General features: G+C 40.2%; 1 protein-coding gene across 1 annotated transcript; it reads right to left on the minus strand.

The window, feature by feature from the left end:
* Positions 1 to 11,065: 11,065 nt before the first annotated feature.
* Positions 11,066 to 12,057, minus strand: LOC122662995. The gene is made up of 2 exons (XM_043858701.1): positions 11,815 to 12,057; positions 11,066 to 11,740 (listed from the first exon to the last, which is right to left on the minus strand). Exons 1-2 carry the CDS (start codon positions 12,055 to 12,057, stop codon positions 11,066 to 11,068), a joined length of 918 nt encoding a protein of 305 aa, XP_043714636.1.
* Positions 12,058 to 25,025: the final 12,968 nt, after the last annotated feature.

The raw sequence follows: 25,025 nt of genomic DNA on the forward strand, positions 1-25,025 counted from the left end.
AAGCCCAGTGCAAGACCTAGAGAATTCCAAGTAGCACCTATGTGAATACAAAGTCAGTGTAATTATGCCTAGACCCACTCTAAGACATTAATATAATTTTAAACATTATTTAACACACTTATGATCTCATAAATTAGGTTTTGATCCCGTGCTCGAGGTGCACAGTCAGATACCAACCGGGACTGAGCTGATAGCTGAACTAGTAGGACTAGAACAAGGTGAGTGAAATTACACCGTGTGTGTAAATGCAACATGACTAACAAGTCAAGTAAGGGTGTCAAAAGCAAACGGAAACCATTTATTGAAACCGAACCGAACCGTTTAAACCGAAATCGATAGACCATTTAATTAAATGGTCCGGTTATGGTTTTAGAAATGACATCGTTTATTTAATCGGTTCAGACCGATTAATCCAACGGTTTCAAACCATATAATCCAATTAAAACCAATTATAACCAAACCATCTAACTATTTAAAAACCTAACAAATTTTTTTTTTTTTGATAAACAAAAAATCAAAACCTAGCAAGTAGCAACTACTAAGTAGTCACGTTTCTTCATAAATGATTTCTTTTCTCAAAAAAGAAAAACTAATAACTTAGTAAGTAATAAGTATTAACTATTAACTAATAACTAGTATTAGTAAATAGAGTAGTAAATGTGTATAGAACCGTCTAACCGAAACCGTGTAAAACTGCATAGAAACATTTAACCGAAACCATTTAAAAACCGTTTAACCGAAACTGTTTACTAAATGGTCCAGGTTTTGATTATGAGACCGTTTAGTTAAACGGTTTGGTTATGGTTTCTACCCTCAAGCAGTCAAAACTGAACTGAACCGAACCGTTTAATCGAAACTAGACCATTTAACACCCTTAAAGTCAAAGAAATTACAATAATATTACTTACTTAGTTATTTCATTTCAAACACTGTATATTCTATTAAGTAAGGAATGCTTAACTGGTGAACGTTGTGAATAAACCATGAATGCTTATATGTGAATTCTAGACTAGATGTCATAGCCGGCTTGGAAATGAGGACTGTGGTAGCCCGTAGAATGGGATGTGGTTGACACCTCCCGACTCATACTATGCCATATAGATGCATTGGGCTAGAGTATCATTACCCATGCTACTTACCCTTGCCAATGGGGTTTAAGATGTTGGATGCTTGTCAGAGTGACCATATGAATAAGAAAAGAAAAGAAAGAGAAATGAAAAGAGGAAAGAAATGGAAATGTCATGCACCGAAAAGGTGGTATTGGGCTATAAGCCAGAAAAAGAAATGTGATATGTTGAAATTTGGATGGATGCCTCACAAGTTAATCCCAGAGGGCTGGTTGGGCTGACCTTGGTGAGTGATGTGGGAGCTTATCGGTCCTCTCCGACAACTCAATGGATGTGTTGCAGGAAGGGGTTAAAAGCCTGCACCAGGGATAATGTATTGGGGATTGTAGTAGCACTTACCGCCTTAGTTGTGATGTTAGGTGGCTAATAAATGAAATGAACTGCACATCATGTAGGACTCATATGGTTGTGCTTGCATGTGCATGCATGGTGATTTTTCATTCATGGGCTCAGTGGAGCTCACACTCTGTTATATATGTTTTTGTTAGATGATCCTGCAGGTGGATGTCACTGTGGCGGGGAGACTTATCTCCCGGAGACGGGCTAGTGTTGTTATGGCGATATTGGTATGGACCTGGATGGAGGTCATACCACTGGTGCGAATATTTTCAATTGATAGTTGAGGAAGACCCGTGAGGGGGTGCAGCTGACTCTATTTTTACTGTGGAACTCTTTGTGTTTTTGCTAGGGTTCCCTCTTTTGTAAAGCTTTGTTTTAGGGCTCGGGTTGCCTTGCCCTATTTATATTCTTTTGTAAAGCTGGGTCAAATAGAGTTGGGACTGTTAGTGTTCTGACAGAGAGGGTGAGTGAAGTAAAACAATGTTGTGTATATATTTGTTTCCCTTGTTTTTCTTTCAAGCTTAATGTATATATAGCTTTCTGCAGCACTCTGTGTTTTACATCTTGTATTATTGTGGATGCGTGTGTCTGTGAATGGACTTACGGCTTCTAGATCTTTGGGGTTTGGTGGATTACTACAATGCAATTTGGGTCACCTACCTAATCCTCCCAGGGGGTGGTTTGGAGTGTGACAGAGCTTGGTATCAGAGCGAGAAGCTCTTTTTACATTCACGGACAGTGGAATAGGATTAACAATTTGTAAGAAATTAAATATGTAATAATTCAATTAACAGGGGGCAAATGTGAATAATAAACAATAAAGAAAAATGGAACACTAACAATAAGCTTTAATAAAATTTAAAATATGGCGGAAGCCATTACGTAGATGTTCAAATTGGAAGTACTACTTCCAGATACAACCAGTAAGGAAACAAACGAAAGATAGAAACTGCAAACAAAGAATTACATAAGCCATGACAAAAAAAAAAAACTACAAGAAGTAAAGTAGCAAATGAAGGACCAAATCTAAGGTAAGATATTAAAGCTGAAGAAGCTACTCCTGCGAAGGATCATCGCACTATGGAGGCCGAGCCTATAGTGAGTCAACCCGGTAGTAGGAATCCCAGAAATTGAGGTGCTGCTCAACGGAACCTACTCTCCCCTCTAGGGAAGTGAAACCCTAGTCCATCAGTGATGACATCTGGGTAAGCTGAGTTTGGAGACCCTGGAATTGTGCCATCATGTCAGCCCAACCATAGGACTCAGGCGCCTAAGGTGGCACTTGTGAACTAGAAACCCCTATAGGCTCATAGGGAGGCAAATCTCCAAACTGTGTGCCTGGATCCACTGGGACACCCTCCTGCTCACCCACTCCAACTCCCTCCACTGCCTCGTGTCCCTCCTCCATCTCCTCCTCCTCAAACTCTGAGTCACTCTCTGGCTCCCCTTGCATCTTCATCTTTTGGATCAAGGTTTTGCTGATGAGCTTTGACCTATCTCCTACCTCGTACTTCCCAGCAAGAGAAACCCCAAAATATAGGAACACATGGGTTAGGAATCGCCCATAGGGTAGGTTCCCATCAGATGGGTTTTGGGCTTGATAGAGCATCACCTGCATAAGGAAGGAAGGGAGGTTGATCACTGGACCCCCTTGCCTGCCCTCAATAAACAATAGGTAATATATGCCCGAAGCATAGAAATGCTGCCCCGGTTCCCACCCTTGGGGTAGATGTTGTAGGAAATGCACCTGCTTATAATTCTAGCAGTGGGCTTGTAGCCCCCCTCAGATTTTGGAGTCTGTTCGACCCCAGTCAAAGCCTTGAAGATCATCCTCCTAGTCTCCAAAGAAAACATGTTAGAAATATCCACCCTAGGTTTGTAATAGCACTAGTCACCTGTATCTGGTAACCCCAAAATCTCCGCCAAAATGGTCGGGGTAAATTTCATGTCAATCCCTTTGACCCTACTCTCTAAGCAAAACCCTTGCACCCCAGAGGCTGGTACAAGGTTGTAGTAGAAATACCGAACCAGGTTCGAGTAGCATGGCAGTGTGGGAGATAGCATCGATGCCCAACCTAGGGCATTGAATTTGGCAAAGAGCCCGTACTGGTGGAAGTCATCCACTTGCACCATCGTCCTATTCACTATGTTTTTGGAGGAAAACTTCACCCAATCCTATGAATGCTTGTACCGGGAGAACCAATATCGATCAAATTCTAGTTCTTCGGATGAGAAATCCTCTTCAGGTGATGGCGAAGGTACTGCCGATGGTGAAAGAGGCAATGGGTCTGACCGTAGGTGCTTGCGGGTTACTACCTTCCTTGCTGTGTTGTGTTTGCCACTTGAAGACATGGCTGCAACAAGGTAAGAGGAAGAAGAAATGGGAAACTAGGGCACAAACAATAAAATCAAATAAATGGGGAAGATAGGGACAACAACATAAATAGGAACAGAAATGTACCAAAACCTAACTTTGGCTCACATAAATGCGCGGGGAACTTGATTGAATGCTTGGAATTGGTGAAGAAACAGCCTAGGAACCCTTTGGAGCACAGCCCTGGTGGTTTGGAGCTCTCAAAATGATGTTTGGAGTGAAAATGAGAGCTCTCAGACTGTTTATATCTAAGACCCGATTCTCTGGGCGATGCACTAGGCGATTAAGCCAAACGCCTAGTGAATGGAAAATCAGCAGAAATGAGATTTTTAATACATGGGCTTATGTTTCCTACATTGTTATGGTGCAATTAAGTTCTTTGAAGCATTTATTGGATAATGTGAATATATTCAAAAAAATATATTATATATATAATAATATATAAATATAAATAATAATGATAAATAAAATACAAATATGCACATAATGTATGATAAGCAAATGAGCAAATGCAAGGCAAATGGGAATTTTAATTTTTATAACTTGTTTCGGGCATGAATATTATACATAAAGTAATGTATATAATCTTGGTTGTATGAACCTCTGTGTGGGTGATATGTATGAAAATCCAAACATAGATGCATAGGGATGTATGGCAAAGTGTAGTTGCAGTATTTCAAGAAATTAGACATTTATAACACCATACCTACATATAGGTCCTATTATACCTATAGCCTAACCGAATCAAGGTTAGAACCCAATAGGTCATAGGGAGAAATAAGGAATATATTCATTGCCCATGTCCCTACCAAGTGGTATGTTAGACCCGATAGGACACTGTGATATTGTTTGTAACCATGAGCTAACCTATTTAACTTCACAAATATGATTGTTTAAGCTTCCTATAGTATCAAGCATGTTAATGAGATAAGGTAACCATAGAAACTTGATACCTAGAACATCTTCTTGGCAGGATCTAACTATGTTGTTCGGGCTTGGAGACCCCAACAACATGAGCTGCATTAGGCGACTGAGAAGGAGATTAGCTTGGATTCGAGAGATTTAGTCCTGGGCAGAGAAGCAAATGATTGTTTATTTGGCACTTGTAGACACTAGTGGTGCAGCGGATAGTGTCGTTTACCTTGCCTTAGCAGAGGAGGTTAGGAGCGATAAAGGATACCTAAACATAAGGCTTTTATGACCAGGAAGAGGTTGGAGAGACTCACATGTTAGGTACAGGTATAAGACTAAGTAGCTACTGGTTAACATAAAATCTTTGGTTAACATAAAATCTTTAATTCGTTATCCTGCATAACATACCATGGCATAAAACACATTACAAACAAAAACTCTTAGCAACGATAATCTAGCTGGAAATATCCTTGCTAGTTATTACTTCTTACTAAAATGCAAGCCTTATTACATTAGAACTGTAGAAATGACAACTTACCTGTGATAGTTAAAAAATTGTAAAATTTTTCCGATAAGAGAGTTGGAATATTGAAAAAAAAAGCTTCTTTCAGAAATCAATCATGATCAATACTAGATCCAACCGGGGTGGTCGTCGCAGAAGACGCCCTCGATTTATACTAGAAGTTGAGCTATCGAATTGAGCCGAAGCTCAGAACTTTGAAGTATCAGTTACTTCGCCGAGGGTACCATGAGTCATCCCAAATCCGGTACCGATGGCTGCCCAAGCTACTACTGCTGCACCTCAACTAGGAATGGCAGCTGGAGAGGTGAACACCATCATGACCACCATGATGTGAACCATGCAGTAACAACAGGAGCTGCTAGGCCAAATGTCTACACAGTTCGCAGCCATGATGCAATAGCAAGCGGTGCCACCACCACCATCGAACTCACCCATACAATTTCCACAACCTGTGCCCCAACATGTGGCGGAAGGCTCTATAGCTAAACTAATGGAGACCACTACAACTTCCACTTCCTCTGTCTCTTCAGAAGGCTGATTTCTTGTTTCATGCAAACCTTGACCAGCTTTTTATTTTTTTTCTTTTCAATATCAAGCTTCTCAAGAGTCTCTTCTAACTCACCCTCGAGAACCACTATAGCTTCCACTTCCTCTATCTCTTCAGAAGGCTGACTTTCTCTTTATTGATTTCATAAGCCATGAATAGACACTCATTGATATCACTGTCTGAATCTTCATCAATCTCTGAATCAGATAAGAAGTCATCACTCTCCTTGGAGATAAAAATCTTCTTCTTGGGGAATCTTCTCTTAATGAACTACCTTTTCTTCCCTTTGCATTTTTCTTTGTTGTTGTTGTCTTCATCATCATTGCCTCTGAATTTCTTCTTTTGAGGACACGAGGTAGCATAGTGACCAATATCACCACACCTGAAGCACTTGAATGGAAGCTTGTTTTGATACTTGCCTTTCCCTCTGGTGAGCTTTCTAACAAAGTTTGTTTCAGCCTCATCATCACTATCTAACTCAATATCAGAATTTTCATCAATTTTTAGATTCTTCTTTGCTTTAAAAGCAATCTCTTTTTCTTTAGATTTGCCTTTCCTTTCCCAGTTCTCATCTCATAGGCTTTCAGTTTTCCTTGCCAAACATCCAATGTCAAGTTGTCTATACCATCATGATCTTCAATAACTGGTACCTTGGAGTCATATGTGGGCAGAAGTGATCTGAGTATCTTCTGACAAATCTCTGAGTCACTCAATGTATGACCTAGACCTCTGATAGCATTTACAACTTCATTGACTCTAACCATATATGCTTCAATATCTTCACTTTCATTCATTTTCAATCCTTTGAAATTTGTCTTGTGAACTTGAAGCTTAGACTTTTTGACCCTCTGAACACCTTAATACACACCCTTAAGCCTGTACAACAATTGCTTGGCTATCTTGCAATCCATGACCTTTACAAGCTCCATGTTTGTCAGTGCACTCTTAAGTGCATTCATTGCCTTCAAGTTATTTTCAAACTTCTTGATTCCTGCCTCATCAGTTAGTTTTGTATTGGACATCTTGAACTCGGCATATATCAATCTGAGAACACCATACCCCAAAGACCTCAGATAGGTCTCCATTCTGTTCTTCTAGAAAACATACTTAGTACCATCAAAATGTGGTGCCCTTCCATAACTTGAGCCTTTATTGTGTGCCATTATTCCTAGAGAGATCTCTCAACTGTCGATTTGACTATTGTTGAGTCTAGCTTTGATACCAATTGATGAATGGCACTAAACATAGAGAGGGGGGTGAATCTGTGTATATTTAAAATTTTTTTTTCAACAATCAAATTCAGCAAGCACACATAAGCATATGGTCACCCACCTCACCCTACAAGTGTAGTTGAGGTCTACCAGTGATCCACACCCACTCTGCAATCAAAGCACTTCAATATGCTAGCGTACATATCACAAGACAAACATATACGTGGTTCGGCATAATGGCCTACGTATATGGAGCAATACCCCTCATGGGTTTCGTGTTTTGCTCAGCACACTTCTATTAAAAACCTTACTACACAGGTTCAACACAGTTCCATATGACACAGGAACCACAGGAAATATTCCCACACACCTAACTATATTAGCATAGTAGGCTTTAAATATTAAAAATGAGTTTATATGATCAACCCAAATTCTCACCACTCAAAATTACATGAATCTCACTCCGCAACAAGACTCAATGATAAGAACAAGAACTTGAATGAAAAACTACCTCAAGAACGAAGTAGAATTATAACCATCGTCGATGCAGACCTTCTAGACATCAGTAGCAACATGCAGCATGTCTTGGAAGCCTCTGACATGGATCCCAATACATCGATCTACTCAAAACTCCTTTTTCTCTAAGAAATTTTGAAAAACAAATCATAGAAGCATCACACCTTGAATCCGACTTCACCACTGCATAGAAGACGTCAAAATATAGGGAATAGCATCTCTGCACAAATCCCAAATTTGATTTTTAAATAGCCCAAAGTTCAAGGAAAAGATTGAGTCAATTTGGGCCATTAGATCAGACCGTACGGATGGCCCAAATTAAAATAAGATTCGATCTTCCGTCTTCCGCTTTACACGAGAGCGGAACACACATAAGCCGTTGGATCCTCATCTTTGATATGAGATTAAAACAAAACCATCAGATTAGATTCCTAATCCACTAATGAGAAGTCATCACTTAAGTGTACCAATTTTACATGTGCTTAATTTTGAGATGTTCATTTAGAATCTTTTATCTTAGCCATTGATTATGATTTAGATCAACCAATCAGAACAAGAGATTCTAATTCAAATTTCAAGATCAATCTCAGCCACACAATTGCTTGTGTTTTTGGGACAACGATGACTCATCCATAACCTATACACGTGTCGAACAAAACTAGAGTTTTTATCTCCCACTATTTGCCATGTGGGCTTCACATCCGAACGGTTGGAATTCTCATTTGATGCTTCAAAAAATTCACTAAATCTTTATAGAGAATGATTTCCAGTAGCTTGATTTTCAAAACCTCAAAATATTTTCTAAGTATATGAGTACCCACAATCTTTTTGACGAAATGCCCAAGAGGGCTGGGCTGCTATGCCCATGGGACTAGGCTACTGTGCCCATGGGGCTGAGCTGATGGGCTGGTGCTTGGGCTGTTGTGCCCATGGTGCTAGGCTATTGGGCTAGTGCTTGTGCAGCCATGATGTCAAGGCTGTGATGATCATATGGCCATGTTGACTCAGTCAAATGCCAAGGTGGACATACCACCTTACTATCCCTTGACACGTGGCACCCCCAGGTGGGGTCCACACTCTCTCTCCTCTTTCTTTCTTTCAAAATTAACTCAAGTTTGTTGTCCAGCTTCACTGACAATGATCCTGAAGTACTCTTTGGGTTTTCACACACATCAACCTGTAGCTCGAATGACTGTGTGGTTTGATCACCCTTGCAGAGAAAAACTTTGTAAACATGTTGGCACAAATCACTTCTCTTTTCTCTATCATATGCTCACTTTTCAAGAGTCCCAAAAAGGCTTCACAGTCACAGTTGCTAAATTTCAGATTTACTTGAAAACTTGCAACTGAACATGTCATTTTCATAAATAATCATTGTTTGGCTCAAGTAACACTTGGAACACATCATCAACATGAATTTGAACATGTGTAGCCACTAGGAAGACTAGTGGGTCTCACCAATCATCAAACCAACCTCCAAACCAAGAAAACACTGTTTTGACTTGAATTTTTAGAAATCTTGAACTTGAACCTTGAGGAGGCAATATAGCTCGAGTTTGACTTTGAACTTTCTTGTAACATATCCAATACACTGAAATAAGAGCCACCAAGAGCTCAAACCACCAGAAAACTCTCTATATTAAGAATCCATCTCTCAAAACTATATACAAAACCTCTAGGTCTCTGAGAGCAAAGTTGTTAGACCTCAAATATAATATTTATGATATTATGGGTATGTTCAAACAACTACACAAGGTGGCCTACATGCGCACACTCATGCAATGGAAAAATATACTATACAAACATGAGAAATAAGCATGAATGAAACTACAATGCTACTGTGTGTTACCAAGCGATACCTCAAGGAGTCATGTCATCCTAAGCAGGATTGTCAAGAGTTGGAAACCTCTTGAAAAGCTATGGGCATTGTCCATGTGCATCACCTAGCTTGCAAGAAGAGTCAGGCACCCAATGTTTTTGCCTTTCTATAGCTTTACTTTTTTCTGTCCCTTTTATTTTTACTGGCAATGCTTATATGATAAAATATTGAATGCTCAGGCATACCATGGGGTTTTGCTGTCCCTTTCATTTTCTAGGTCATGCTTTCTGTCTTCTCATTGGAAGCTCACATGCCATGGGATTTTGTTGCCCCTTTCATTTTCTAGGTCATGCTTTCTATCTTCTCATCAGAAGTTCACATGCCATGGGGACTTAATTTATATATTACCTTTGAGGCTCACACAGTGTTCCTTATTCCCAAGTTACAGACAAGCTTAGCACATTCCTTACACCACTGTTGTCCATTAAGTTTCCAATAATGACAACAATGCCATTAGATCAACAATCTGCCCCTTTGGCATTGTAGGTAATACACCAGTACACAAACACACTTCCTACCTCAGAGACTCTCTCCCTCTTTGACAACAAAACCAAAGGGGTACCCAACCTGACAAAGAAGAAGAAAAAAATATATGCAGTAACCAGACATACTCCCCCTATATCAGTGCTAATGATAAATTAAAGTGAGGTAGCTGCAACTACTCTTAGTCTCTGCCTAAGATATGCAAATGTTGATGTGAGGAGGGGTTTAGTGAAAATGTCTGCCACCTATTCAGCAGTAGGAACATAGTCAAGTTTAACATCTCCACTACTTACCTTTTTCCTTAGAAAATGATACTTGATGGCTATGTGTTTGGCCCTGGAATGCATGACTGGATCTTAGAGATATTGATTGAGCTCAGCAAATTTGTTCTTATCAGTAGTCATATGACTTGAACAACCACTATCAAGGATCCATGGAATAGCCTTGTCTTGAGCTCTGAAAGTAGTTTGAACAACCAAAGAGTTGATAAACTTTCCTCTTGAAACTTTTTCAACCCAAACCTTCTTAACTTGCTTTTTCGCACCTGAACCAGCTATAGTCTTCTTTTGATTTGACTTCTTTATGGGAGAGAAATAGATGGGATGTTTGGAATTCCTAGCAAGGTGACCATGATTGCAACAATTGTAACACACCACATTTTGCAACAAAGGTGCAAAAGAGTTCTTACTAGTGAAAAACACTTGCTTTGATTTGAACTTGCAAGTGGCTATCTTATGTCCATATGTGTTACACTTGAAACAATAACCAGGAAACTAGTTGCCCTATTTGCCTCGAAATCTTGACCTTCCAAACCTGGATGTTCCATAGAATCTGAAATGAGAGGCATTGGTCTTTTGCTGATTTCTTTGCTTTTGGTGTCTCTTCTTCTGCTCCTGCTTACTTGTTGTATGGGAAGCTTTTCCTCTTGCATTAGTAGAACTGCCTTCTTTCACAAAATCCATCTTCTTTAAGTTTTTGGTAAGTTTCTCATTATTCCCAGATGACTCCATATGATCATATCCCAAACCTGCTTTCATGCCAGCTGGTCTCTGATAGTTGATGATCCTCTAAATAATCTAACTTGACTCATTTGGTTGAGATTGTGTGAGCTGAATTTCTTGAGGTACACCATTCTCCTCAAATTTTTTGACTATCTATTTCAACTCATTAAGTTCACCCCACATCAGCTCATAGTAGCTGATTTTGTCTTCATACTCTTTGATTTGGCTTTGAAGAATATCATTTTCTTGAGTAAGCTTGTTGCATTGAGTAACCTTGAATGCAAGTTGAGTCTCAAGATCGTTCAAAGTTGTCTGGCTGCCTTTCAAACTCTCCAATTCTTTTTCTTGTTTTATGCAAACCTTAACCAGCTTCTTATTCTTTTTCTTCTCAATAGCAAGCATCTCAAGAGCCTCTTCTAACTCACCCTCAAGAACCACTACAGCTTTCACTTCCTCTATCTCTTCAAAAGGCTGACTTTCATCCTTATTGATTTCATAAGTCATGAATAGACACTCATTGATATCATTGTCTGAATCTTCATCAATCTCTGAATCAGATAAGAAGTCATCACTCTCCTTGGAGATAAAAATCTTCTTCTTGGGGAATCTTCTCTTAATAAATTGCCGTTTCTTCCCTTCGCATTTTTCTTTGTTGTTGTTGTCTTCATCATCATTGCCTCTGAATTTCTTCTTTTGAGGACACGAGGCAGCATAGTAACCAATATCACCACACCTGAAACACTTGAATGGAAGCTTGCTTTGATACTTGCCTTTCCCTCTGGTGAGCTTTCTAACAGAGTTTGCTTCAGCCTCATCATCACTATCCAACTCAATATCAGAATTTTCATCAATTTTTAGATTCTTCTTTGCTTTAAAAGCAATCTCTTTTTCTTTAGATTTGCCTTTCCTTTCCCAGTTCTCATCTCATAGGCTTTCAGCTTTCCTTGCCAAACATCCAATGTTAAGTTGTCTATATCATCATGATCTTCAATAACTGGTACCTTGGAGTCATATTTGGGCAAAAGTGATCTGAGTATCTTCTGACAAATCTCTGAGTCACTCAATGTATGACCTAGACCTCTGATAGCATTTACAACTTCATTGACTCTAACCATATATGTTTCAATATCTTTACTTTCATTCATTTTCAATCCTTAAAAATTTGCCTTGTGAACTTGAAGCTTGGACTTTTTGACCCTCTGAACACCTTCATGCACACCCTTAAGCCTGTCCCACAATTGCTTGGCTGTCTTGCAATTTATGACCTTTGCAAGCTCCATGTTTGTCAGTGCACTCTTAAGTGCATTCATTGCCTTTAGGTTGTTTTCAAACTTCTTAATTTCTGCCTCATCGGTCGGTTCTGTATTAGGCATCTTAAATTCGATATATATCGATCTGAGAACATCATACCCCAAAGAAGCCATATAGGTCTCTCTTTTGTTCTTCTAGAAAACATACTCAGTACCATCAAAGTGTCGTGCCCTTCCATAACCTGAGACTTTATTGTATGCCATTATTCCCAAAGAGATCTCTCAACTGTCTATTTGACTATTATTGAGTCTAGCTCTGATACCAATTGGATTGATGTGCCTATGGGGCTGAGCTGCTTGGCTGGTGCCTGGGCTGTTGTGCCCATGGTGCTAGGCTGCTAGGCTGGTGCTTGTGCAGCCATGCTATCAAGGCTGTGATGGCCATATGGCCATGTTGACTCAGTCAAATGCCAAGGTGGACATGCCACCTTATCACCCCCTGACATGTGGCACCCCCAGGTGGGGTCCACATTGTCTTTCCTCTTTCTCCCTCTTCAAAATTAACTCAAGCTTGTTGTCCAGCTTCACTGACAGTGAGCCTGAAGCACTCTTCAGGCCTTCACACACATCAACCTGTAGCTTGAATGACTGTGTGATTTATTAACCCTTGTAGAGAAAAACTTTATAAACATGTTGGCATAAACCACTTGTCTTTTGTCTCTCATATGCACACTTTTCAAGAGTCTCAAAAAGGCTTCACAGTCACAGTTGCTGAATATGTCATTTTCACAAATAACCATTGTTTGGCTCAAGTAACACTTGGAACACATCACCAACATGAATTTGAACATGCGTAGCCACTAGGAGGACTAGTGGGTCCCACCAATCATCAAACCAACCTCCAAACCAAGAAAAACATTGTTTTGACTTGAATTTTTAAAAATCTTAAACTTGAACCTTGAGGAGGCTATATAGCTCGAGTTTGACCTTGAATTTTCTTAGAACATATCCAATACACTGAAATAAGAGCCACCAAGTGCTCAAACCACTAGAAACCTTTCTATATTAAGAATTCATCTCTCAAGCCAAGCTATTACCTCTTAACCCTATACATACTTTCCATGAACTATACATAAAACCTCTAGATCTCTGAGGACAAAGTTGTTAGACCTCAAATACTATTTATGATATTATGAGTATGTTCAAACAACTAAACAAGGTGGCCTCCACTCGCACACTCATGCAATGGGAAAATATACAATGCAAACATGAAAAATAAGCATGAATGAAACTACAATGCTACTATCTATTACCAAGAGATACCTCAAGGAGTCATGTCATCCTAAGCAGGATTTTCAAGAGTTGAAAACCCCTTGGAAAGCTATGGGCATTGTCCATGTGCCCCATTGGGTGCCTGACTCTTCTTGCAAGCAAGGTGATGCACATGGACAATACCTAAAGCTTTCCAAGGGGTTTCCAACTCTTGACAATCCTGCTTAGGATGACATGACTCCTTGAGGTATCTCTTGGTAACAGATAGTAGCATTGTAGTTTCATTCAAGCTTATTTTTCATGTTTGCATAGTATATTTTCCCATTGCATGAGTGTGCGAGTGTAGGCCACCTTGTTTAGTTGTTTGAACATACTCATAATATCATAAATAGTATTTGAGGTCTAACAACTTTGTCCTCAGAGATCTAGAGGTTTTATGTATAGTTCATGGAAAGTATGTATAGGGTTAAGAGATAATGGCTTGGTTTGAGAGATGAATTCTTAATATAGAAAGGTTTCTAGTGGTTTGAGCACTTGGTGGCTCTTATTTTAGTGTATTGGATATGTTCCAAGAAAATTCAAGGTCAAACTCGAGCTATATAGCCTCCTCAAGGTTCAAGTTTAAGATTTTTGAAAATTCAAGTCAAAACAATGTTTTTCTTGGTTTGGAGGTTGGTTTGATGATTGGTGGGACCCACTAGTCTTCCGAGTGGCTACGCTTGTTCAAATTCATGTTGGTGATGTGTTCCAAGTGTTACTTGAGCCAAATTATTTTTGAAAATGACATGTTCAGTTGCAAGTTTTCAAGTAAATCTCAAATTCAGCAACTGTGACAGTGAAGCCTTTTTTAGACTCTTGAAAAGTATGCATATGAGAGAGAAAAGACAAGTGGTTTATGCCAACATGTTTACAAAGTTTTTCTCTACATGGATGAACAAACCACACAGTCATTCGAGCTACAGGTTGATGTGTATGAAGACCAAAAGAGTGCTCAGGATCATTGTCAGTGAAGCTAAACAGTAAGCTTGAATTAGTTTTGAAGAGAGAGAAAGAGGAGAGAGAGTGTGGACCCCACCTAGGGATGCCACATGTCAGGGGATAGTAAGCTGGCATGTCCACCTTGGCATTTGACTGAGTCCACATGGCCATATGGCCATCATAGCCTTGACAGCATGGCTGCACAAGCACCAGCCCGACAGCCTAGCACCATGGGCACAACAGCCCAGCAGCTCAGCCCCATGGGCATAGCAGCCCAACCCTCTTAGGCATTTTGTCAAACAAATTGTGGGTGCTCAATTACTTAGAAAATATTTTGAGGTTTTGAAAATCAAGCTACTGGAAGTCATTCTCTATAACAGTTTAATGAATTTTTCGGAGCTTCACATGGGAATTCCAACTGTACGGATGTGAAGCCCACATGGAAAATAGTGGAAGATAAAAATTCTAGCTTTTTCTGACACGTGTACAGATCATGGATGAGTCATCATTGTCCCAAAAACGCAAGCAATTATGCGGCTGAGATTGATCTTTAAATCTGAATTAGAATCTCTTGTTCTGATTGCTTAATCAAAATCATAATCAATGGCTGAGATAAAAGATTCTAAATGGACATCTCACAATTAAGTACATGCGAAATTGGTACACTTAAGTGATGACTTCTCATTCGTGGATCAAGAATCTAATCTGATGGTTTTGTTTTAATATCATATCAAAGATGGGGATCCAACGGCTTATGTGTGCTCCCCTCCCGTGTAAAGTAGAAGACGGAAGATCGAATCTTATTTTAGTCTTGGCCATTCGTACGATCTGATCTAATGGCCTAAATTGACTCAATCTTTTCCTCGAACTTTGGGCTATTCAAAAGTTGAATTTTGGGATTTGTGTAGAAATGCTAGTCCCATATTTTGACGTCCTCTACGCACTGGTGAAGTCAGATTTAGGGTTTGATGTCTCTATGATTTAATGTTTGAATTTTCTCAGAGAAGAAGGCATTTTGAGTAGATCAATGCATTGGGATCCATGTCAAAGGCTTTCAGGACATGCCGCATGCTGCTATTGATGTCTAGAAGGTCTGCATCGACAGTGGTTGTAGTTCTACTTCGTTCTTGAGGTAGTTTTTCATTCAAGTTCTCGTTCTTATCATTTAGTCTTGTTGGGGAGTGAGATTCATGTAATTCTGAGTGTTAGGAATTTGGGTTGATTATATAAATTCATTTTTAGTGTTTAAAGCTTACTGTCCTGATACAGTTAGGTGTGTGGGAGTATTTCCTGTGGTTCCTGTGTCATATGGAACTATGTTGAACTTGTGTAATAAGGTTTTTAATAGAAATGTGCAGAGCAAAGCACGAAACCCATGAGGGGTATTGCTCCGTGGATGTAGGCCATTATGTCGAACCACGTATATGTTTGTCTTGTGATGTGTATGCTGGCATATTGAAGTGCTTGATTGCAAAGTGGGTGTGGATCACTAGTAGACCTCAACTACACTTATTGTGTGAGGTGGATGACCATATGCTTGTGTGTGCTTGCTGAATTTGGCTATTGAGAAAGAATTTTAATATACACAGATTCACCCCCCTCTCTGTGTCCGGTGCCATTCATTAGGGTTAAGGTGTTGGATGCCTGTGAGAGTGACCATATGAATGAGAAAAGAAAAGGAAAAGAAATGAAAAGGGAAAAAAAATGGAAATGTTATGCACCGAAAAGATGGTATTGGGCTATAAGCCAGGAAAAGAGATGTGATATGTTGAAATGTGGATGGATGTCTCATAGGTTAATCCCAGAGGACTGGTTGGGCTGACCTTAGTGACTGATGCGGGAGCTGATCGGTACTCTCCGACAACTCAATGGATGTATCGCGGGAAGGGGTTAAAAGCTTACACCAGGGATAGATGTATTGGGGATTGTAATAGCACTTACCGCCTTAGTTGTGATGTTAGGTGGCTAATAAATAAAATGAACTGCACATTATGTAGGACTCATATGGTTATGCTTGCATGTGCATGCATGGTGATATTTCATTCACGGGCTCGGTGGAGCTCACACTCCGTTATATATATTTTTGTTAGATGATCCTGCAGGTGGATGTCACTGTGGCGGGGAGACTTATCTTTCAGAGATGCGCTATCATTGTTATGATGATATTGGTATGGACTCGGATGGAGGTCATACCGCTGGTGCAAGTATTTTCAGTTGATAGCTGAGGAAGACCCGTGAGGGGGTGCAGCTGACTTTGTTTTGACTGTGGAACTCTTTTTGATTTTACTAGGGTTCCCTTTTTTGTACAGCTTTATTATAGGGCTCGGGTTGCCTTGCCCTGTTTATATTCTTTTGTAAAGCTGGGTCAAATAGAGTTGGGACTGCTGATGTTCTAAGAGAGAGAATGAGTGAAGTAAAACAATGTTATGTATATATTTGTTACCCTTGTTTTTCTTTCAAGCTTAATGTATATATAGCTTTCCACAGCACTTTGTGTTTTACAACTTGTACTATTGTGGATGTGTCTATCTATGAATGGACTAATAGCTTTTAGATCCTTGGGATTTGGCGGATTGCTACAGTGCAATTCGGGTCACCTACCTAATCTTCCTAGGGGGTGGTTGGGGGTGTGACAATATATATAGTCCATTATGACCATATGGCCAGGGGTATTTCATGCTGAAGGTTGAGAACTACAGAGGCTAAGGATGCCTGAAAACGTTAACAGGTGATTACATCTTCCACGGCGAAGCTGTTTCTGGATGGTGGAGTCTTGCATTATAGCTGCTACATGGGCGACAACACCTCCTCCTCTTATTCCAGAAACAACTCAGCTCCCTCCAATTCTTTTACACTCTGACTCTACTCCACCTGTCACCTTCGACTCTTTCTTTTGTTCCACTCTCTCTCACACACTATAACCAGCACCTCCTCTCACACCAACTCACTCTCACGACCCACCCTTTCAGCTAATGGCGTGAAACCATTCTCTTCCCTGCCTTAGCTTTATGGACCCTCGTTTACTCCTATATGTTGGAGGAGGATGATGAAATTCAAAATGGGAAATCAAGGAAAGGTGCACCAGCCATATTTTAGATGGCTATGGCATTAAATGCGACTGCTAGATGATCGAAGAAAAATCAAAATGGAGGGATCCTACCCACCGCCTACCTATCACATAACACCGACGTGAATGGAAAAATCTGGTGTAGAACTTGCATGAATCCCGGATGAAATTTGGTTTGCACGGAATCGGTTTCAGAAAAAGGGGTTTGCTATAGAAGTGTATATTTATGGAGAAAAGACAAGTATGGTAGAGAGAACCATGCACAGAGGTTGGAAAAGTTCTCGCAATGGAGAGGATTGGGGTTGGGTAATATGGAAGTTTTAAAGGAGAAAACAATGAAGGTTTAATTATCAATGAAGGGACACACCCATGTGAAAACTACAGTTGTTGACTGAAAAATGAATTTAGATTTGAAAGTTGAAGTTGATAGCTTTGACTCTTAAACCAGCTCCATTATTATATCTACCTATTCAACTATTCATCTAACATAATCCATCTTCCCTCTTTGTGGAAAACCCTATTTGAATATTATATATATATATATATATTTCTATGAAAAATTAATATAATTCATTTATTTATATATAAAAACAAAACATCCCAAAAAAAAAAATTCAGGGTATTACAGATAATTTTTATTTTATTTTTTAGATTTGTTAGATGCGAATTCAAGTGTAGTAGAGGGAGCTAATCAAGTTCAGTTTGGTTCATGCAATCTTCGGGTTTTATTTCTTTGATCTCTTGGATTTATTTTCTTTGTTTGTGTGTGGATGTGGTAATTTTAATCCATCAATCTCATGATCCGCATTAGTTTTTGATAGGTTAGATGATGAATGCATAGGACGTCAATTCGGTAGATGCATGTGTAGGACCGTTAATTTAGTTTAATCATTAATTTAGTTTAATCATCTTAATCTGGTTCACTCTGCATTACTTTAAATGAATAAGATAGAGTGGCTTATCTCCTGGTGTTCGACCTATAGCTATGATTGACCTGTATGCTTGCGGTATTATTTCTTGACAAACAAGTTTTTGGCGCTGTTGCCGGGGAGATAATTGTCCACTTTGTTTTTCTTATTTTTAAGTAAATAGAAGTGTTTTATTTTTTTTTTCCTTTTCTTTAAAAAAAGAAAAGAAAAGAAAACCTCATCTTGTTTCAAAGAATGTGCACTTAATCCAAAATTTTTTGTATTCCCAAACCTAGCCAATCTTGGTGTACCTTATGGGATTTCATCACCTATGACGCTGCCCCTTGATTCATTTGGGTGGTTTGGATTGCAATGTGACTTATTTTTGGAAGTGAGCAACTTTGATAATAGGAAAACAACATTATGAGTGCTTTTGTTTGGAAACAAAAACATATAGTAGTCCTCCACTCTACATCACAACCCGCTAGGAGTAGCATGTAGGTGGCTAGTGAGGACTATACGGATTCCCTTGCTGTCAACCTACATGGCAACCTTATAGCTTTGGAGTCATTGTTTCAACCCTTGAGGGATCCGTTACATTTGTGTATATTTGATTGCTCCTTTGTAGTTTCTTTTCTTTTTCTTTTTGGCATCTTTAAAAAAAAAAAAAAAACATGATTGTGGAGACCTAAATTTTGGATACTTTTTCTTTTTGGCATCTTAAAAAAAAAAAAAAAAAACATGATTGTGGAGACCTAAATTTTGGATAGGTGGTTAGTTTATGTATGGAATCATGGGAGATACACCTCCACATATAACCTTGGGGGAAAGGTTTAAATAGGCCAAGGCGGTCAAAAGTAGTGAGTTAGAGAACAACTTTGCACCACCCCAGTATAATTTTGTTCCCCAACCCAACTATGGGCTTTTAGGAAATTTTGATTGGTCACATCCCCAAACTATCCATGTTATGGAAGGATGCCCTAATCTTTATGGGGGTAGCTATGGTGATGAGAATGTGAGTCCTCCATTGCAGTACAATTCTTTTTGCACTTACAATCAGGGGTGGAGTGATCATCCCAATTCCTCGTGGGAGCAACGGAATAACCAAGCTCGACCACCCCATTTCCAATATCATGGTCACTTTGGTCCTCCAATGCCCAACTCTCCATTGAATCTCAATGAGCCACCTCTCCTTACACTGTATTGACAACCCCCTGAGTTTCAAAAAGTAGGTGAGGAGGTCGGAATGAGTGAGTTTGCGAAGAACTTTGCCCTTTTCATAAAAAGTAGTAATAACATGGAGAAGCAACTCTCTCAACTGATCACCATAATGCAGGAGAGGGAAATGGGTAAATTAAATAGTCAGCCTGAACTTAATCTATGTTACTAGATTCCAGTTCAGAATGAACTGTCCCATCCCCAGTTTAATGATGTTGAAAGTCCACCACCCCAGTTTGAAGTTAATGAGAGTCACCCCCAACAAGATGATTTATTTGTTGAGATTGAGTTTCCTGAAAATGTTAGTGAACCAAAGTTCGATGAGCCACCTAGGGAAGTCCAACTTTTGCCTAAAATTTCTAATTTTAGTGAGCCTAGTGTTTCTACTAATTTAGAATCAGATTTTTATGATAGCATAGAAACCCAAGAAATTCAATCTCCCTCTCTCTTTGGAAAACCCAAGATAATTGTCATTCTGAGGATTCAATTGTCCCATATGTCAATTTGTCCCAACTTATTAAGTCAGATGCTTTTAATAGGTTGGATGTTTTTTGTGGTCCTTATTTGGACACTTTCTTGTTGCTATTGATTTAAGTAAACCTCTCACTGTTGAAGATTTACCTGATGAAGTTAATTTTCGTCATGCAGTAGATGATGATTATCGAGATCCATTTTTGGTTGATTTTTCTAAGAATGATATGTGTTCTACATTGCAAATGGGAGGGAATGGAACAATTTATAGCCTGAGTTTTAATGCCTTCATTTTCCACTGTCCCATGTGAACAGATTTTCTTGTTGGGTATTTATCATTTGTGCTTAACTTCCATGATATTTCTCGCTTTACTAAAATTCATGGTCTACTATTTTCTGGTTCTGAAGCTCTTTTTACATTTATCGGCCATGGATTGAGATTTCTGTTGATGCTCCTAGTACTTTTTGTGGAGCTCATGACTCTTCATGATCTTCTTTGTTGATTATATCTGGTAAGCCCCCTCATCTCGGTCCTTATACTTTATTTTCTGCATGCATTGCAGTCATTGCATGGTTTAAGTGTGGGGCGTGTGAACTTATTGGTGAATTTTGATTGTGGTGGTAGTTTTGTGCATACGTTTCTTTGATTGTGAAGTGAGAGAAAGAGGGAATTAGGTGCCCTAGCATGCGAATTAATAAAAAAAATTCCTTTTCAATGACGGTAATTAGTGCGTATCCGGTGATGGGGACTGAGTTAGAAAATATGAGAACCATTTCATTTGATGGCTAGATTCCTCTATGTGTTTTATGGACCCTTTGATCTTTTGGCTAGAAGCTGAGACCAATTTGTTTGTGGCAAGGCAAGAAGAAATAAAAATGAAGAAACAGAAAGAAAAGTGGAATTCCTTGGCACTACACAGGGCATTGGTGTCTCAGGAAGCGGAGTAACTTGTTCGAAATTCCTTAGAAGGATACTCAAAAAAACTTTAGCATCAATGTCTCAATGTCTTTATAGATATATGTAAAAAGCAAAGCTACCAAGTACTTGGGTGTCTGGTGTATGCTCCACCATGTCATTCAGGGAACAGTAGTGGAGTAGAAATAGAGTTCACAGTTTGAAGAGAAAGAAAAGTTATTGCCTTAATGCCTGAAAGGAAAGTATGGTAAAAAATGCTCAAAGCCCGAGTCTTTGGTTCCATCGATGCTATGAGTGGTTTACCTGAAGGTGAGTAGCGTTCAGAATATATGAGAAGATCCCTTAATCTTGATGCATGCTTGTTTCTTGAATTGATGTGGGGTAATAAAATTCAAGTGTGGGGGAATCTTTTGCTCCTTGATCTTTGGTTGTCACACCCTAAACCACCCCCTGGGAGGATTAGGTAGGTGACTCGAATTTCATATCGACAACCCGCCAAATCCCACGGATCTAAAAGCTGTGCTTACAATTATGGAGTCACAACCATCACTTTACCTTAGGTAATATCAAAGTGTCGCAGATATCTACAGTTCAGTAATAAAAAGAAGCATAGCGATACGAGGAAATGGTGATAATAGATACATATGAATGTTGTACATTTTCCCACAACCCACAAACAAAGAAACAAAGCTGAAAAGAGCATAAAGATATACATAAATATATACAGGGCGAGCATACTCAACCCCAAAAAAAAATAAGTAAAACTACTACAAAGCCAGAGTCAGAACGGGGATGACTCCTGATAACCCAAAAAGGAGTCCCCAAGCCAAAAACATCCCATGCACCCTTCAATGGTCTTCATCCGCAATGACCATTGAGAACGTACGCAGGATCGGTATGACCTCCGTCGGGGTCCATACCAAGATCATCGTAATAACCAGGACTCTCCTCCTCGAGATAGCCCTCCATGCCATAGCAAAATCTACCTGTAGGATCATCTAAGAAAAACATTGTATAACAGAGTGTGAGCCCCACTGAGCTCATGAGCAAATAACATCATCATATATGCATATGCATTCACAATTCACAGTACACATGATCTTACATGAATGCAAGTCCAGATTATTATTAGCCACCTAGCAATACAACTAGGTCAGGTCTGTGCTACTACAATCCCCAATACATGTATCCCTGGTGCGGGCTTCTAACCCCTTCCCGCGATACACCCATTGAGTTGTCGGAGAGGACCAGTCAGCTCCAGCATGCTCTCCATGGTCAGCCTGACCAGCCCTCTATGATTAACCTGTAGGGCAATCCATCACGTTTCACATTTCTCAATTCTTTTCTGGCCCCTGGCCGTGCTCATAGCACAAAATCACCATTCCGGTGTAAACACATTTCTTTTCCTTTTTCTCATACACATACATGGTCACCCTTACAGGCATCCAACACCTTAACCCTTGTTGGCAAGGGTGCGTAGCACGGGTGATGAAACTCTATCCCCATGTCTATATGGCATCGAATGAGTCAGGTGGTGTCAACCGTACTCCATAATACGGGCTACCACAGGCCCCATTTCCAAGCCGACTACGACATCTAGTCTAGTAAACATTCATCAAGCAAACATTCTCAGAGTTGATCAACAGTCATTCAATATGCAGTGATTGGAATAGTTTTAAATAGAAGTAAATATCACAACATTTATAATTCCAATTCTTAATTGCCTGCAAAATCATGATTACACATACACATAAGATAGTATCATTCACTCACCTGAGTTGGGTTCTAGGATCTCAGTTGCAAACTCAGTGTCAAAAGCAGTCTGGTTGTTGACCTCGAGCGCGGGATGAAGTCCTAGACACAAATCAGATATTGTCTTATTAAGTTATCAGCCTATCGCTGGTAGTCCTAGGGTTACCCTGACTTACTGGGTCGACCCGGTGTTTAGTTGGGTTCACTTGGAGTCACTGGGCCTTGCACTGGGCCTTAGGTACATGTCCTGGTGCATGGGCCAGTGTCTGTGGCATAGGGGTAAAATGGTCATTGTCAATGTCTGTACCCAACCCTAGATCAGAATAGGTGCACAGTGCTGTCCACAGCTTGTCTGTGTAGCAGGACCAAGCACACTAGGGTTACAATCACCTACGGGGCCTACTAGGGTTCCAAAGCATTCTTTAATCATGGACAGATGTGGGGAAGGGCTTTTAGTCATTTCCCCACATCCCACAGTGTCTAGGGGGCCATTGGGTGAGATCCCCCAGGTCTGCCCACCATTACAACCATTTTCCCTTCACTGGGCGATGTCTTTGGGCCTTGCTGCATTGCCCAGTGCCTATAGAATTGATGCAGTCTGAGTTCCCAAGGTGTGGCCCTCAAGGCTGGGATCAGACCAGATCCTCTGCATGTCAGGGGGGTCAGGTAGCCCCTGTGATGGTCTATACCATGGCCCAGATGGATTTTCCATCAGGTCCACCATCAGGCTGCCAATGGCTGCCTAAACAATCCCTGTGAATAGTGTCATAGGGTTTTGCCATGCTTGGATCTCAGTTTCAGCCCCTGGTAAGGCTAGATAATGATGGTTTTGGGCTGTAATCACCCAAACTTAGGTCTTTGTAGCCAGGCTTGCATCCAGGGTTCCATTCCAACTCATCAGGAGCAACCCTGGGCAGTACAGGAGGGCACAGCCAAGTTTGGCTCACAAGAATAGCATAACAGTCTCATATTTTTAAACAAAATTCACAGATCTTCCATGCACAAGGTCTGCATGGGAGATCTAGAGCAATTATGGGCAAACCCCAGCTGTTCTGAGCTGACCAGGAAGTAAAAACATAGTAAATACAAAGGGGAAAAGAGAACAGCAGGCATATGGGGGTAGATTTATACCTGCACAGGCTAGGAGCAGCTCAGACCAATCTTGGATGGGGGTGGCGGCACCTCCTCTTCCTTCTTCTTCTTCTTCTTTTTCTCCCTTTTTTCATCTCTTCTCTCCCACGGGTTTCTCTCTAGAGCTAATACTCTAAATGAATCCAAGGCCTCCCCTATTTATAGACCAAGACTAACTAAGGTATGTTTGGTCACTAAAGCCCCTTTTTTAAAATCAATTTTTGAACTGATTCTGACTGATTTTGGGCTCTCTGGTGGGGTCCACAGTGAACTGAGAGTATGAGGTGGTCGCTCAGACTCCCTTCTATCAGTGGAGGGTACCCATGTTCATGTTGGGTGGTCCCCATAAATAAAATTCAATAAAATAATCAAAATCAGTCACTCGGCGATGTCTCTGGGCCTTGCTGCATCGCCCAGAGAATTCTAGCAAGCTAAAATTCAATGGGGCAACCACAGGGGTTTGACCCTGGGTCAGGGTATTGTCCCCACATGGCCATTAGGGGTTCTTGGCACATTTTTACATAAGTGGGTCCCACAATAATGGGGAGGAGAGAGATTACCTGGGTTCTAGGCCATACATCAGGCTGTGAGCTATGTAATTGCAGGGGTTGGCCACCCATCTTCTGGTGGGTATGTGGGATGATCCACACATAGCTTCCTGATCAATCCTAGTTACTGGAGTGATACTCCATAGTGTTCCCTATTGTAGGGGCTGGGGTTCCTGCACTTCAGTCAGATTCCAGCTGGTTTGGGGTCGGGTTTGACATTTCTCCCAACCTTACAAAAATTTCATCCCCGAAATTTGCTTACCTTGCAATCCGAAGAGTTGAGGATATTTCTCTTTCATTAATTCTTCCTGCTCCCATGAAGCTTCTTCCACAGGATTGTTTCCCCAACAAACCTTCACGAATGCAACTGTGCGATTATGGAGGTTATGTTCCTTCCTGTCGAGTATTTTCGTAGGTTCCTCTTCATAGGTCATATCTACGTCCAACTGTTCCGGTTCACTTGAGAGCACATGTGTTGGGTTATTAATGTATTTTCTGAGCATCGACACATGGAAAACATCGTGGACGCTTGATAGGGAGGGCGGTAGTGCCAATCCGTATGCTATGGGTCCCACTCTATTTAGTATTTCATAAGGACCAAT

The sequence above is a fragment of the Telopea speciosissima genome, chromosome 5, assembly GCF_018873765.1.
Source record: "Telopea speciosissima isolate NSW1024214 ecotype Mountain lineage chromosome 5, Tspe_v1, whole genome shotgun sequence".
Lineage (NCBI taxonomy): Eukaryota > Viridiplantae > Streptophyta > Magnoliopsida > Proteales > Proteaceae > Telopea > Telopea speciosissima.

Bases quoted from the DNA above. Each gene is read 5' to 3' on its own strand.
- LOC122662995 (XM_043858701.1), bottom strand. From the start codon at position 12,057: ATGAATGAAAGTAAAGATATTGAAACATATATGGTTAGAGTCAATGAA. The intron at 11,741-11,814 runs GCAAATCTAAAG...TCTGATATTGAG, and splicing joins TGAGAACTGGGAAAGGAAAG to TTGGATAGTGATGATGAGGC.